Genomic DNA, 15,826 nt, shown 5'->3' on the forward strand with positions numbered 1-15,826 from the left:
GTTTGTACACTATGTTCTTTTAGCTGTTCAAATTGAAATTGAAGTTACAATTAGGGGTTTTTATATAAAAAAAAGTCTGCATGTTAAATCCGTATTCATTAAACAACTATAACCTGGATATGTTTTGGCGGAAGTACAAGAAACTGTCTGGATTACATACTGTACATTTAAACTGCCTAAATATTCCCTAATTGTTGTTATTGTGAAAGCCACTGTTTCACTTAAATTCAGATTATGATTGAAAAAAAGTGAAAGTGAAGTTACACTGAGCCTGTTATAACTAACACTGTCATGATTTTTAGGCTTTAATTGCATGACAATAAAACCAAACAAGATTAAACAAGAGGTATTGATGAAGCAGGCAGTATCAGTGAAGGTTCTCAGTCATATAGGTCATTGTATGTCCAAAAAACAAGAGCAACTCCAGAGTTTCTTGAATACATCAGGTTCCTGGACCAGATATTTGCCTGTAGTCGAGGAAACTACAGTGATGACTGTTTCCTCCGACTAAGAATGTGCTCTGTAAGACATCCTAGTCGTCAAAGTTTGTGATAGGAAACACCCACAGATCTTCCTATTTACCCGAAATTCAACCACCGGTATTTCAGAACTGAAGAAGCTACGTGGATGAGTGTGTAGTGACCCTTGTTACCTTTTTTTTTTTTACTAAGCAGAAAATAATCCACAATAAAAAAAAAGCACTTAAAGTGCATAATGTAAGTTTAAAAAAATATTGACAGGCATTCATGTGCTTTACTTCATTACAAATTTAAAGTACTGACACTGCACGCAACTTACACTTCAATTTCACTACATTTCACTACATTTCACTACAATTTCGCGTTTTAACGATAAAACCATGTAAATGTATGCAAATAGATTTAACAATCCATGCTTGCATAAATAAAATATACATTGGCTTTACATTGTAACATTCAAATCTCCGTAATAAAAGCATCAGTAGCCTGCCACTTTTATACAGATGCATTGACAAGTGGGTAAGCAGGTCACAGTTGCAGGAAGACGGTTAAAATGTTTATGGCTGCTTGTAGGATAACCTCCAGCCTATATATTCATCCGAGACATGTTAGTGCAGCTGAAGGTCGGCAGTAGTAGCAAGTGGTCACATGGTGTGCATGCATGAAAGAGAGAGAGAGAGAGAGAGCAGTGGAAGGAGGAGGAGGAGTGGGGGGGAGGCAGATAGAAACTGGGGGCGCCCGTCGACACAACGGGGAGTGCTTTTTTTGGTGATCGAGGGGTCCTTGTGCGGCTGCGGGCATCTCTCCTCGTCCCCGCGCTGGGTTCAACGTGCCTGGCCCGGCGTTGGCTGCCGTCACCATCTGGATATTATTTATAACCGACAAGAAAATTGGATGGGACGCACACACGGGCAAGACAATCCCGGAAATAACATGCGTACTCTCAGCCTGTCACGTACGCTCGCAGAGGATTTGCATTGCTGTAGGCTGCACTAGGTAAGAGAGAGGACCGGAGAGGTGCCGGAGAGTTTTTAATTTGTTTTTGTTTTGCTTTATTATATTTTTTTATTTTTTGTTTTTTTTAAACACTAGCTTCTTTACACACTATCAGCCGCACATTTAACATGTTTACGCTTTTAAATGTGCGTTTGAGCTAAATCGGTATATTGATGATTAAGGGACTTGAGTAGGAGGGGGCTGCTAAGTTTGTGATCAATAATAATAGACGCAGACGAAATATGAGCGTTTTAATGTTTAATAGGAATCCAAACTGTGGAAGCTTATATTTAAAGTAGAAATGTTTAGTAGTCTAGTTTCTTATTTTGGCTTTTATATATAAATAAATAAGGAAAAGTGAGTTGTTGATGATTAAAACTGAGGAATCTTAACAAACCCGATCATCTTAATGTAGTTCTGTCTAATGTTATGTATTGTAATATTGACGGCACTGTTTTCTTGACCCATTTATGTTTTCATCGGGTTTGTGATGATACGGTATAGCCAGGCGTTTACGTAAATATTATAGGTTTATTCGCGTGAACTCGCTGTGACAGGTGGTCTGCACTGTGCTATTCTTAGGCCTAATGTGGATCATTTTACTCTCCACAGACACCCAACACTGCCCCAAAATGTTTATAAGGCGGGCACAAACAAACATTCAGTTTTACGGTATTTAAGTGCGAGCAATGGGCCGAATAAAAAGCAGCAACAGCGGCAGCAGAAGAGGGAGAGGACTTGGACATGCAACTTGCAGTGACTGTGCTCTTCGTCAGAGAAAGCCGCGGCTCAGCTAGAAAATGAAGCGAGGACGTGTGGTACGTGCGCATCCAGCAGATGACGAGATGAAATGGAGAGTTTGGGACAGACGGACCTTATAAAACCAAGCTCCTCCCGCGGATCCATTGCTGTTGCAGGCTCGCAAGAGAGAAGAGCGAGCGGCCAGCAGCTAGTCTGTGGACCGGCAGAGATTCACCACACGTACCGAGCGGACATGGGGCTCAACGGCTTCTGTGCGGCGCCGGTCGGGAGTCCGACGGCCGCGGAGTTACTGGCGGGTCTGGCCTCTCAAACCGACTCCCCCGGAATCACTACCCCGACGAATATGGCCAAGACCGGCGTGCCCCTCTACAATGGCGGGGTGGTGTCTCCCTCCGCCACTGTGGAGGGGAACCACGCAGGCGTTTTGGCGCACACACCCAACGGATACCCTGCACAAGTAAAGGGGGCGGCGGGGCAAACTGCAGGCCATATGTACCCCCTCACCAGCAGAGCCTGTCTGGTGGAGAACGGAGACCGGACTGCTCATGAGAAGTGTCCTTTATTGATGAGGAGGAACGGTGACCTGAAAGCCAGGCAGGCGCAGCAGCAGAAGAGAAGGGGTGGAGAGAACTGGGATGTGGGGTCAGAAACTCTTAACGGCTCCGTTACAGGGTCACCTGGGTTGGGAGGCTCTGTGGAGCCGATTCTTGTGCCAGGAGACTCGGACTTTAAGAGGAGGAGGTTGATGGATGGAAGTGTTGCTAACCCGTCCTCAGAGGCCTCCAGGGTGGCCCGAGCAGTCGCCCCTGTCACTTTAAACTGCAGCAACAATTCCCTCAGCAACCAAACAAATCCTCTCAGCCCTCTGGTCCCTTATATTAACCAGCACAACGGACATAAGGTGGCACCCTCAGGTGCACGCACCCAGACCTCCTCCTGCGGGGTTAACGCCATCACAACCCTACCGCCTCCTGCAGGGACTGGCTGGTCAGCCGAACGCATAGCCCAGCAGCTCATCATCCCCTGCATGAGGTACTATGGCATTTGTGTGAAGGACAGCTTCCTGGGCCCCCAGCTCGGCGACAGGGTCCTGGAGCAGGTCGAGGTGCTGAACCGCAGTGGGAAATTTCGGGACGGGCAGCTGGTGAGCCAGAAGAGCATCCCCTCCCGGAGCATCAGGGGCGACCAGATCGCCTGGGTGGACGGACTGGAGCCCGGGTGCGAGAGCATCGGGGCGCTGATGGCTCATATCGACGAGGCTGTCATGTACAGCGCCGCCAATGGACAGCTGGGGAACTGTGTCATCAATGGACGCACTAAGGTGAGTGGGTGGGGTTGCAGGTCAGAGGTTTTCAAGGTGCAAGTCAGGGAAAACAGAGACTTCAAAAAACAGTTTGTAGGACTGCCAGTCTGATGACGTCGTTTAAGTTGGCTGGTTGATTGGTTGTGTGTTGTCTGCTTCGCTTTATCTCTGTGTCTGTAATGCCGACATGTGGGCAGGTAAACACACTCAAGCCACAGCGTCAGGAGAGACGTCAGGAGGAACCCCAATTCTGGCTGATGTCCCCCTATCCTGGACTTCTGTCCGTGTCTTCTGTCTGTGTCTAGGCCCCCTGCTTGCCCCTCTCCGTATGTTCCTACCACCGATACCCAAAGACAACTACAACAGAAAAAAAAAGTTCCTCTGCCATCTCTTTATCACTGCCAAGATTTTCTATCATCAGTTTGACCAGCATGGCAGAAGAGCGTTTGTTTTCTTTTCCTTTTTATCTGATATCTCCTGCCACGTGAGCTGCGTGTTTTCTTTTTGTGTCATCGTGACTGGGCTGCGCGCACCAGTGTTCCTTTTCCATTGATATTTTTCGAATGCCACGCACAATTACCAAAAGTGCATCCCCATAACACTGTGAAACACTTCCCCTGTTACATGGAAAAACATTACAGTACAGTGAAAGACAGTCAGAAGTAACTTTGTCTGATTTTATACCTGTGTGTGTGTGTGTGCGCGCGCTCGCGTGTGTGCTCTGTGTTCTATCACTATGATTGTGTTTGTCAGGATCTAAGTTCATGGTCCTTATCAGCAGTGAGTTAACCATTACTCGTCGGTCTAGACCGTTACCTAGCAGTGTTTCAGCAGCTGCGACGTTCTGTCAAGAATCACAGAAATGCATTTTTTTTTTTTAAATTTCAGTAGGAAAGAAACAATAAGGGAGGAAATGATGAAACTGAGTGAAATGTTAGTTCAGTCAGACAGTTTCACACATGTTCAACTGTTCAAACTGTTATTGAGCCATGGGGGATTTGAGTCCAGGAGGGCTCTCAATGCAAACCATGTCGAATCAGATGTGAAGAGTAGACACACGGGTACTGCTCCCTATGGGGAAATTATGTGAAAGCTGCTGCCAGCAAGCTGTCACTCTCAGGTTTACTTCTGCACTCTTTGCTTAATCGACAGATCCATAAATGAGACTTTCGAGTAAATATAACGGTGCAGTATTCATATGCCGTGACAAAATTATCACACAGAATTTGTTGAACATCATCAGTCAGGTGTGGGGTTTGTCTTTCTTTCTAACTCTTAACTCCACGTCTGATATGACCTGCAGTATGTTCCCCGCCCTTTGCCCCACAAACTCGTTCACCCCATCTGTTTTACACCACACGTAGCACAGTGCCCTGTGTGCTCGTCTAGTCATTTACATAATCTTGAGGCAGTGTTTAAACAAGGGCTCTTGGGCCTGCTGCACGTCTGACTCTGCCTCAATATGCTGCTTCCACGTTAGGTCTGAAAAAAATTCACCGACAAATCTGTAGACACTTCAACGTAACAGAGTACATTGTTTTTCAAGCTTTACTCTTTCAAGCATTTTAATCCTTACCTCCTTATGTGAAATACTGTAACGTCTGCCTAATGTCAGGTAGCATTCAACTGTGCGTCTCACTTATGAAAACATACAAAACCCCCTCTTTATCTTTGTGACACCTTAAGCTGCAGCTTCCTCACGAGACTGAGGTGGATTTATTCTGCAAAAAATCATCGATAAATCGTCAAAGGTGTCACCTCAGTTCAGCTGGCTGTTTGGTTTAAAACGGAATTTTCGTTAAATAGGAAACGGCCGAGCAGAAAACGCCTTGATGCCAAGGTCAGAAAACAATGCCAGAGGAGCACATAGACGTAGTTGGCAGCCTTGGAACGGTGGATGAGCTTCAATAGATCGTCACATTGCACTAATTTATTATACAGGATCTAATGCGGTGTCCTCTGTCGCCTACTAATTTGCGCATTCTCTGTCATTTGGCACGATAAAGTCAAATCATCAGCTGTTCCTGGGCGAGATCGCTCAATTTGCCCTTGGTATATTGGAAAAAAAAAAAAAAAAAGAAAGTTCCACGCAGCACAGTACAAAATGTTCTGGCTGGGCGTTCCTGTGGACGAGTGCACGAGACAGTGTAGAGGTGCAATGATGGAGTGTGCATGAGAGAAAGAGGGAGTGACAGGAAAGGAAAAGAGGAGGATCACGTAGGAGCAAAGCTAGCTTCTCTTTTCCCAGCGACAGTTACCCCCCCCACACACACCCCACCCAACCTTATCCTTTGTTTTTCTCCCCGTTTTTTCCACTTCTTGTCTTTCATTCTGACCTTCTTTTCCTTTTTCTCTTGCACTTTACTTTGCTCCATTTGTCCTTATCAGCGCCTTGTCCGCTACTTAAGACAAAATATCTCTCCGCCGTTACCTTGGTAACAGGCCCATACAGAGTGGAGCTGCGCATTGTGTATGAGGGAGAGAAAGAGAGGGGCTGGCGATGCCCAAAATAATGCCTCACCAGCAGCGCGTGGTGTGCCTGAACCCCGCGTGCTGCACGTTAGCGGGAGCCGGGGTTCTGCAGGCCGAGAGACACACAAAAGGAAGGATTACAGTGTTAACGAAAGGAGTCGCAATGCGGTCACAGTGGCCCATGGTGATGCTGGGAAAGCCGCCTGAGCACGGAGGATGAGACACGAGAAGACGTGCGAGAGATGGGTGATAGAGTGGAAGTGAAACGGCGGATAGGGAACGAGGAGTGGGAGGATTGTGTTGAGCGAGTGGGAAGCGGCGATGCAGTAGAAGACAAGAACGCCTGCTGCACCACGCTATATCCTTAGATGCCCCTCCTAGAACTCAGCACTGCCACCAAGCAGGCAGGAGCCGGAAGTCGTACGCTGACACACACCACACGCCACTAACCACAAAAGCTCCTCTGGTTTTATGAATTCATGATGGTGTCAGTGACATAGTTTGTGTTTATATTGGTAAACAGTATCTCAGTGTAGGGGCACAACAGCCTGTTCTTCACCCTCATGCTTTTGTTTTCCATCAGTTAATAAGTTACTTGAACAACAGGAAACTATTTGACAACTATTTTGATAAGTGATTATTTGTTTAAGCTGCCTGTGTGCCTAAGGTGAAGATTAGATGCTTTTCCTGGTTTCATCACATTATAAATTCAGTATCATTGCAGTGTAAACTGCTGGTCAGGTAAAAATAGCTTTGAAAGACAGCAATGAAAATAATCTTTATTTAATCTTTTTAAATTCATATTTAGTTCTGTTGCTTTGTGCTGTTTGAAGCGTGTGTTTCGTGTTATTTAAAGTGTGTTTGACGCAGTGATGTGTTGTGAGAAAATACACGAGCATGTGCATGCGTAAATTCACACCTACAGACAGACACACAGCCTTTCCCCATCCTAATGTTCGACGGTGACTCATACATAATGAGAGCTATTGGGGCCATAGCGGGACTGACTCATATGGGCCGTGCACATTATCCCACCCGGAATTCTGGTTTCCCGCTCACGGAAAAATAATAATGCAGTCTCATAAACGCTGGATGACTTTTATGAATTCTAATATGGTTTTGTTCCTAACTAGATCATTTATCCCTCGTTAAAAGTACAGATAGCAGCTCCTTATCCAAATACAATGACTGCTAAAAAATTGCACGTACCTCATCTCTTTTTTTTCCCCCGCTCGTATCTGTGCAAAACATGCAGATATCATGCTGTCGGGCAGATGTCAGGCTTTGTAGTGCTGCGCTGGTGTAATTCGGCATCAGCAGGAAGCTGATACGCCGTAACCTTTGCGATGAAATGCAGCAAAATACACTTCCAAAACAGACACATACACACACATCCTTTTCTAAGTGAGTTTAAACCAGTCCAAGGTTGTTTTTATACCGCAGTAAGTCCATAAATTGATTTAAGGCCTTGGCAGATGTTTGATCAAAGTGTGGGTTGTGATACGCTCAATAACAATTACAGATTCATAGCTTCATCTCATCTCGCTCCCTAACTTAACAGCAATTTCTTACGCTCTTTTCCTTCCTAAAGGATCAACAACCTAGAGGTGGCTCTAGCTGAATAATATGCGGTGATATGAGGAAGGACAGCACAGATATAAGCTGGGACTGACTAAGCAGTTTGTCATACTTCAGTTTAATTTCACCCAGACATTTATCTCCTTCACTTCACTCCTTCAAAGTCAATTCACCAGGAACTATTAATAATATCCCCTTTTTGTATCACATCCTGCGTCGTCACCTGAAGTGAAGGAAGACTGCTGCTCATCAGATTTTGACTCGACCGGTTTCAAACCCTTAGCTAAAAAAGCATTAATCATGCTGTAGTGTCCTTGGGCAACACCCCGCCTCTTCAAACATCACTGGCAAGGACTCCGGGACTTTGATGTATGTTTCTGTTAAGCCAACGGACATCAGGGCTGTCTCATTGCAATACTAGACGGTGTTTTTGGCCCTTCTCAGTTCCTTAAACGATACGTTTTCGGCTGACAAAGAAGTTCCTCCGCCCAGGAGGCAACATTTCATCAAAAGATGTCCCAAACATGAAACGTCCTGCAGATGATCTTCATGAAAGTCTCTTACGAGTCAGTGCCGTATTTAAACTCCATAAATTTGTAGGAGCAACTTTAATCTACATGTATGCATAGATTTGTAAAGAAGGGTGACATCGCAGTCTATTACTGTAGTGATGTGACACACAGAACATGTTCCCCTGGGAGACCTTTTTAATCAAAACATTCAGAACAACCAACAAAAGCCGCACTGGAGATTTCTGCCTCCAAACATTTCCTCACTGTTTTCTATCGTCATAGACTACCAGCAACATCTTCTTCATTGTTTTAACCCCTGCTATACACACACACACACATACACACGCTATCTCTTTCTCCTTGCTACGCAGTAAAGCCTGTATTTGTTCAGCTTTATCTAGTCCCTCAACCCTCTCCCCACCATCATTGCTCTTATCGGAATATGCATGCAGCATTGAGGTTTATTTGTGTACAGCCTGTTCTGCCTGCTCAGCCGTCACCTTGACAGCACAGGTATCTAACCCGGGGCGGCCATAAGGGCATTAATGCCGGTACCTGGCGGACAGGTGTTTGGTGCCAATTAAACTCCAGCTTAATGTGGGCCCAGATCTCAGCAGAGATGAAGGAGCGAGGAGGGATGAAATGACAGATAGGATCAGAACGTGCCGTGTCAGGCTTACATGGCAGAGCATTGTGTGTCTGTGTGTGTGTTTAAACTACTGACAGAGAGAGACCGAAACAATGTGGACTTCTATGAAACCCGAAGGCATAGTACGGGTGAATTTGTTTTTCCTAACCATCTCCCCGCTTGTCTAGTGTAAGCTTTGCTATAGACATTGTGTATATTCATGTGAAGTGTTTATGCTCCAGGCTAGGGCTGAGTTGTCTGGTGTGGCATAATACATGTTAATTGTGGTTGATTACAGTTGTTCAGACCAGTTTGAGAAAAGCTATTTGCTGGGACACACTTCCTCTGGTACATGCACACCCAAAATAGTCATTTGGGAGCATATTTCAAAAGTTATGTATAGTTAATCTTCAGTATTCGTGATCACAGACCGTGTACCAGAATATCTGTCTGCCATGACTTTTTACTTTTTTTTTCAATTTAACCCTCAATATTTATGTATACATATTAATTTAGTTGGAATAAAGATTTCCAAAGATTGACAGATTTTGCCGTCACAGCAGCGTGACGGTGTCGGAGGTATGCGTTTCTCCATTGTGCATAACGGAACAGATTGTCATGCACAAAAGGGCACCTATACCCACGAGACAGAGTATCAGCTGTTAACAGGTTGGCACGAGATCAGCAACAGAAGGCAACTTGACAGTGACAGCGGTGTGCTAGAAGCAGAGTCTGATATATTTTTCCGCCTCGATGATGCAGGGTCAGTAGGAATGGGTCCTGGGGGGGCGTCTTACATATTCGCTCTTAGTCTTGTCTTATGCGTCTTGTCTGGGTTTGTGAAATTTTCCTGCCTGCCTACTAGCCTAAACTTCATGGACTGCAATGGAAATAAGTCATGTGACTTTGTTGCATCATCGTGATGGATTCTAGTATTTTAATTTCTTTAAATTTATCAAATAAAATCGATCAATCAGTCGGAACTAAAAAAAGAATAAAAACTCTGGAAATCAGAATTAACGGAAGAGTGCAGTTTTGGGCTAATGAGCTTGTTGAATGCACTGGCTTTTATAAAGAACAATTGAGACCTACGCTGTTTACGTGTTTCTCTTCATCTTTGCCGCTTTTTGTTATATTGCAAAGTTTCTTGGCAAGCTACCGCCTCTGGCATCTGTCCATTAGTGGAACGTCACACAGCAGGGACTGTTTATCACAATGCCTGCATGCACCTGCATGCCATACAAAGAGCTATTGGTGGTCAAAAAGTCCACAGTGTACCTTTGCTGTAGTAATCAGTGTTTCTTACCGAAACAAGCAGATTAACTGGTTTGCTGTCAACACTCCTTATTTTTGAAATCATTGGCAAGTTTCGCAACTAGCCAGATGTTTCCCTCAGGAGTTGGCGCAGACAAAAACTGAGCTCAAAGAGATGTACCAGTTTCACCCCTACTGTCAGAGGTTGACTCGATGCAATCGGATGATCTCATGTGATGTGACTTTAAACGCAGCGGTGATTCTGAAGATCGTGATTTGTACGCGCGATACTTTCCTTTATACCACGTTCAGGATGTTCATTTTGACGCAGTCAGTCTGCTTGCCAGTTGATAGCCTTGAGGAAAAGGTCCGGAGGTTAATGAGCTCTGACTGCGAGCAGCCGGTAATGAGAACTGACAATGGCGGCGGGACAGAGTCACACACAGAACAACAAAACTCACTTGGCTGTGAATGTGCAGGGAAACACTACAAGAGTGGGAGGCGCAAAGGCTACTGGCGCTTTTAGTCGAGTTTCACAAACGCAACAATGACAGGTGCGTTCGTCTTCTGAATGTATGCAAGCAGATTTCCTGCGGGTTGAGATGCTCGCGCTGTCGTACTAGAACTCGGATGATAGCATCAGGGAAGTCAGATCGATGCTGCAGCAGTGCAGAACCTGTTGGACATGAAGGATCAAATCCCAGCGCTGAGGGGAAGTGATGCACGGGCTCAAAAGTTATTACTCTATGAACTATATCATCACCCAGCATCTTTCTCTGGCAGCAAAAGCCGATGTCAGTCAGTGAGTGAGTGAATCAGCTCTGGACTTTCTGTCTATACCGAAGAGACAGAGAATCAAAGCTTATTTCAGCCAGTGGAGACAGTTGGGAAACTATTTACTCTCGCCTCGACAGGAGCCTGTCCTTATGGATCGCGCCGATATGTCATGCTGTCACAGTCTTGCCGTCAGCTCATTTTGATCTTGGTGCAGTTCAGTCTATTATCGCGCAGTGCATTTGCAGTCACATGGTCTCGTAGTGGCCCCCGGTCTGGAATGCGCATTGAATGAAGCTTTCACGCAGGTCTCAGTTCCCTCGGACTCCCCAGAGAAAACACTGCTCTCCTGCTTCACAGCCTCCAACACTCAGACGTCAAGCAGGGGAAATACCAGCGTGAGACCATTGTTTGAAAATGGATACTGTATCTGCAGATCATTTCTTAGCCGGGAACAACGGCTGAACTCTGACATGTTTCTCTGCTCTGTGTACAGATTGCATTATGGAAAGTTCAACTGTGCAAGTAGTCCCGTGTTAAACAGTTTACCGTGGGGTAGACCCCAAAGGCGAAAAAAGGTCATTTACACCTTCCAGACGCTAGCTAAAATTTAAACCGAGACAGGCTGATGCATCCCTCACACTCTCTCGTTTCTGCTTTGCAAATGAACCGTAATACAATTCACATTTTGAGGCCAGGTACAGAAAACAACCCAATTAAGAGCATCTCAAACACACTGTGCTTATCCAACCTTTTTTGTGGTGATGCTTGAATCTGTTACGGACTAAAGCTAATCATTCTTTCTGTTTTTAGGCCATGGTTGCCTGTTACCCAGGTAACGGTGCGGGCTACGTCCGTCATGTCGACAACCCCAACGGCGACGGACGCTGCATCACGTGCATCTACTATCTCAACAAGGACTGGGACGTCAAGGTATGACCGCGTCCTGCTAATCTCAGCTTAAATCTGCACCTCTTATGGTTTAACTGCTTGGGCCCTTCAATGTGTTCTCGCACAATGTACATTACAGTTTATTTGTCTTCGTAGGAACAAGGAGGGTTGCTGCAGATCTACCCCGAAGGCAAAAACGTGGTAGCTAACATCGAGCCTCTGTTTGACCGGCTGCTCATCTTCTGGTCTGACCGCAGGAACCCACATGAAGTCAAGCCGGCCTACGCTACTCGGTAAGTAATTGTTCAACTGTATATGCAGCACGTAAACACAGGTTTGTGTAAAGTAGTGTTTACTGCCTCCAATTTTCTCCCTTTTCCTGCTTTCACTGCTTCGCCCGCCAACAACCTGTTCGGGGGTTCTTGTATTTTCGCAATTTCAATCAGTCACGGTGCAAACATCGGGCGAGCAGGACTCACTTCTGTTGGGGTCACCTAGATGCTCATAGATGACAAACCTCACCTTTCCCTTCCTATCCTCTCCTCCCGATCTGACTGCTGGGGGGCGGAGGTGGGGGGTCGAGGTGGGGCCCGAGGCAGGAAGTATGTGTTTCCTGAGGAGGTCGGTGGGAGGGAGTGGGGAGGAAGGTTCGATTGCAGGGCTCGTGCTGGAGAGGCTCAGACATGAGAGACAGGAATAAACAACGCAGCCCCACAGGAGGGATGAGAAGCAGTAGAAATTAACCCCATGCTGCCTGGCACAGCCGCCTATTACTGCGCAGCCCTGTTTGCACGAGACTAGTTTTACCTGGGGGACCCCCTTTTAATTACCTACCATAATTCTCGTAGCACAGAGGTCCTCAGATCATACTAATCCAGGGCTGCGAATCGACATCTCTGTGATTTAGGGATGAGTTTTTACTTTTTCGAGACTTTTGTTTCATTTGCGTCTTTTTTCTGCGTCTCGTCACCTAAGAATTATGAAGGATGTGCTATAATTCAAACTTTGGACAGATGTTAGCGTGCAGAGTTGCGATGTCACGTTTAGACGGATGAAATCATTAAATCAATCATTAATGAGTTCTTTAACCTTTTTTAGGTGATTTGTAAGGGCAATTTGCTACTTACGTCATTTATAAACAACAGGACATTGGGTAACGCTTAAAAATAGGAAGGACCTTCTTATTGTGCCCACTGACTGATTTGACTTTAAAGAGCGATTTCTCCCCTTTGTGTTTTGCAGCTATGCCATCACAGTCTGGTACTTTGATGCCAAAGAGAGAGCGGAGGCTAAAGAGAAATACAGACTGGGTAAGCGCCTCTTCATATTCAGTTTAATGTCAGCTGCACTTTTCAGACTTGTTCATACATTTTCTATTGTGATTTAATGTTGCAAACGACTAATATTATATTCCTCTATTTCTTGTGCCCATAGCAACGGGACAGAAAGGCGTTCAAGTGCCTGTCACTCAAAACAGCAGGACATAAGCGTCGCCTAATGACCGTCGAGCACTCTCAGAGTATTATGTGCCTTCCTCAGCCGCTAATGGACGTTATGATCACAAAGGGAGACACCGTCAAACTGTCAGTCATGGCCGCGGCTCCGCGGTGCTCTCGCCGAGTGTCAGTTGTCAGGACTCGCGTCATGGGCTCTGATGTAATACTTTCCTGCCACATGATCGGGCCGCCGATCGACGCCGTGGCACAAATATAGAGCACAGCGGACGGGGATTGTGTGGCGGGAGGCGAGATCCGAGGATGGAAAAAAAATAACTCCAGCGTCTCACTGAACCTCCTGTGCAGACGGCTAACCGATAAAGACTCCTTAATGTTATTTTGTTGCAGTTTTGCCCGTTCAGTTATCAGTGACGTCGTGATCTTTTGAGACATCAGTGTTTTACTCCGCTCTGCTGGTGTCACTTTCAAATTCCGACACCAAGGAGCATGTTTGATGAATCAGTGCACAGATGGTGAGGGGTGGGGGGAAAAAGGGGGCAGAAGCATTAAGTGTAAATCAGTGCCCTGGTATTCCCTATTTCCCCTCGTCTGGGATGTCGCCCCTTGTCTCATGATGTCAGCGTGTGTGTACGTGTTGTCAGTGTTGTCAGGCAGAAAAGAAATCGGCCTTGACGAGTCACAAAGTGACCGGTTTGGTGGAAAGTTGCCCCGTGGCCCTCGTTCAGTCAGCCCTGGCACAAGCACTAACCCTAAACATTACAGCGGTCTGCCCACAGGTTATAACCAGTGCACGAGGCTGACTCTACACTGTAGTTTTACTCTGTATAGCACACTAAAGTAGAGTTCACAGAGAATTTCAGGCTCAGAATAAAGTTATAATCATTCGCCTCAAAATGTTAGAGCAACAAAGACACTGAGACTCCAGCATGAACATTTCCTTTTTTTTGTTGTAGTAGAAGTAGTAGTAGTAGTAGCAGCAGCAGTGCTTGTAACCGATTCTCAAGACTGAACTTAAGAGTACACAAGGCTTCTCTGCGTTCTTGATGATGTGCAGCGCTCTTTCTATGACTGAAATGCGCCTGAGACAAGAGGCGAACTAACTGTTGAGGCACAACGGGTCAAAACAGGGTTTGAAGAGTGCGTTTTGTGTGTTGTGCGTGTGCGTGTGCTCATACAGCTCGACTCTTGCGCCTCCTTTAACGAGCCGGGCTCAGCGTTGTCGAGGCTGTTGAACAAATTAGCCTAAAAGAGACCTACACAAATATGGATAACAACAGCTAATTACAAAAATAAAAAAATAATAAAACGTTATACTAAACAGTACTTAGTAAGACCATTTAAAGTATAAAGCACAGAGTTGAGCATACACTGTATGTGAACTGCAGGATGAAAACGTGCCTGCTCGTGTGTGGGATTGAGTATTTGTGTGTAAACGTGTCCTTGCACATGTATGTGACGAATTCAACTGTCTTGATGAGTGTCGCAGGTATTTTGTCAGTGTCTGTGGGACTGGTCAAAGAGAAGGTTATTTTTTTTTTCTTAAAAAAAAAGCACTTTATTGTTTAAAATGCCATGCGTGAATGAAAAAAAAATATATAACAAAAAATGTAGTTTAATGCCTTTATGCTGTGGATAACATGATCATTCAAATGCAATAGAAACTATAACAATGAGAACAAATGGAAATTGTTTGCCTATTTCTTTTTTTTTTGTATTTAATTAAAACCTGTCTGCTTTTGTACACGAGAGAACTTGTAATTGATTTACTGGGGAAAACAAACATGGATGTCAGTCAAATTGAGATCACAAGACATATTTTCAAAGAAACACATTAAACCGATATTGGCCTCACTCCATGCTAAAGTTTTTCATTTTTGTTTTGAATGAAAATGAAGCCCCTGTGAATAGTTATTAATTTGCCAAAACCTGGCGAACTGCTTACGTTTTAATAACTGTCTTGTCCGTAAATAAGGCCGACACAGATCAATAAAAACTATTTATAGTATAGATTTTAAAGTAGATGCTAGCAAAACCCTGATATACAAGGTAGTTTGTCTACGGCTTAAAATGATAAAAAGATCTGAGATTAATTGTTACCCATGTGTACTAAAATTTCTGCTAAAAAAAAAATGATTCTCATATTCAATGTTTACAATACGCACAACCTTTACACACAGGAAACAGATCAAATTCCATCTGCCCTCATGACTCATGTTAGCAGTAACTAATAGCTCACCAAGAGCAGAGACCACAAGTTCTACGCAACAGATTAAGTCATTAGAGACGAACCATCAAAGTGGGCGCGCCTGATTCGAGAGCGGTTTCTAGACGTCGACTAAACACACGAACACACGCGCCGCTGTGGCTTTGTCTTCTGTTAGTCAACGGCGGGTCAGTGGAGATCTATGAATAGCACGTTGCTTTTTATTCCTCCTGTCTGACAGATAGCTGCACATTATTTGGGGCTGCACTCAGAAATCTGTTGAGGGTCAAGAGGCCGAGAATTTTTTCATTTCCACAGGATTTGGTCGGATTCAGGGTCAGACTGGAATGTTGAGATGTGAGACAAAGAACCAGGAGGATTCGGGGGAATCTGAACGTTTGCAATAGACGCCCGGGGGAGTGTCTGACCCGCACATCAATGACGACGAGTCAGAAGCTCACATGATTGCACAAAAGATGACACTGAATTAAATAAATAACAGCCGCATATTCAAATA

General features: G+C 45.0%; 1 protein-coding gene across 1 annotated transcript; it reads left to right on the forward strand.

The window, feature by feature from the left end:
• The first annotated feature begins 1,189 nt into the window (after nucleotides 1-1,189).
• On the forward strand, nucleotides 1,190-14,847 carry egln2 (egl-9 family hypoxia-inducible factor 2). Its single transcript, XM_047594893.1, has 6 exons — nucleotides 1,190-1,475; nucleotides 2,088-3,558; nucleotides 11,572-11,691; nucleotides 11,806-11,942; nucleotides 12,892-12,959; nucleotides 13,084-14,847. Exons 2-6 carry the CDS (start codon nucleotides 2,326-2,328, stop codon nucleotides 13,134-13,136), a joined length of 1,611 nt encoding a protein of 536 aa, XP_047450849.1. The 5' UTR covers nucleotides 1,190-1,475; nucleotides 2,088-2,325; the 3' UTR covers nucleotides 13,137-14,847.
• Nucleotides 14,848-15,826: the final 979 nt, after the last annotated feature.

The sequence above is a fragment of the Mugil cephalus genome, chromosome 9 (genome assembly GCF_022458985.1).
Source record: "Mugil cephalus isolate CIBA_MC_2020 chromosome 9, CIBA_Mcephalus_1.1, whole genome shotgun sequence".
Taxonomy (NCBI): domain Eukaryota; kingdom Metazoa; phylum Chordata; class Actinopteri; order Mugiliformes; family Mugilidae; genus Mugil; species Mugil cephalus.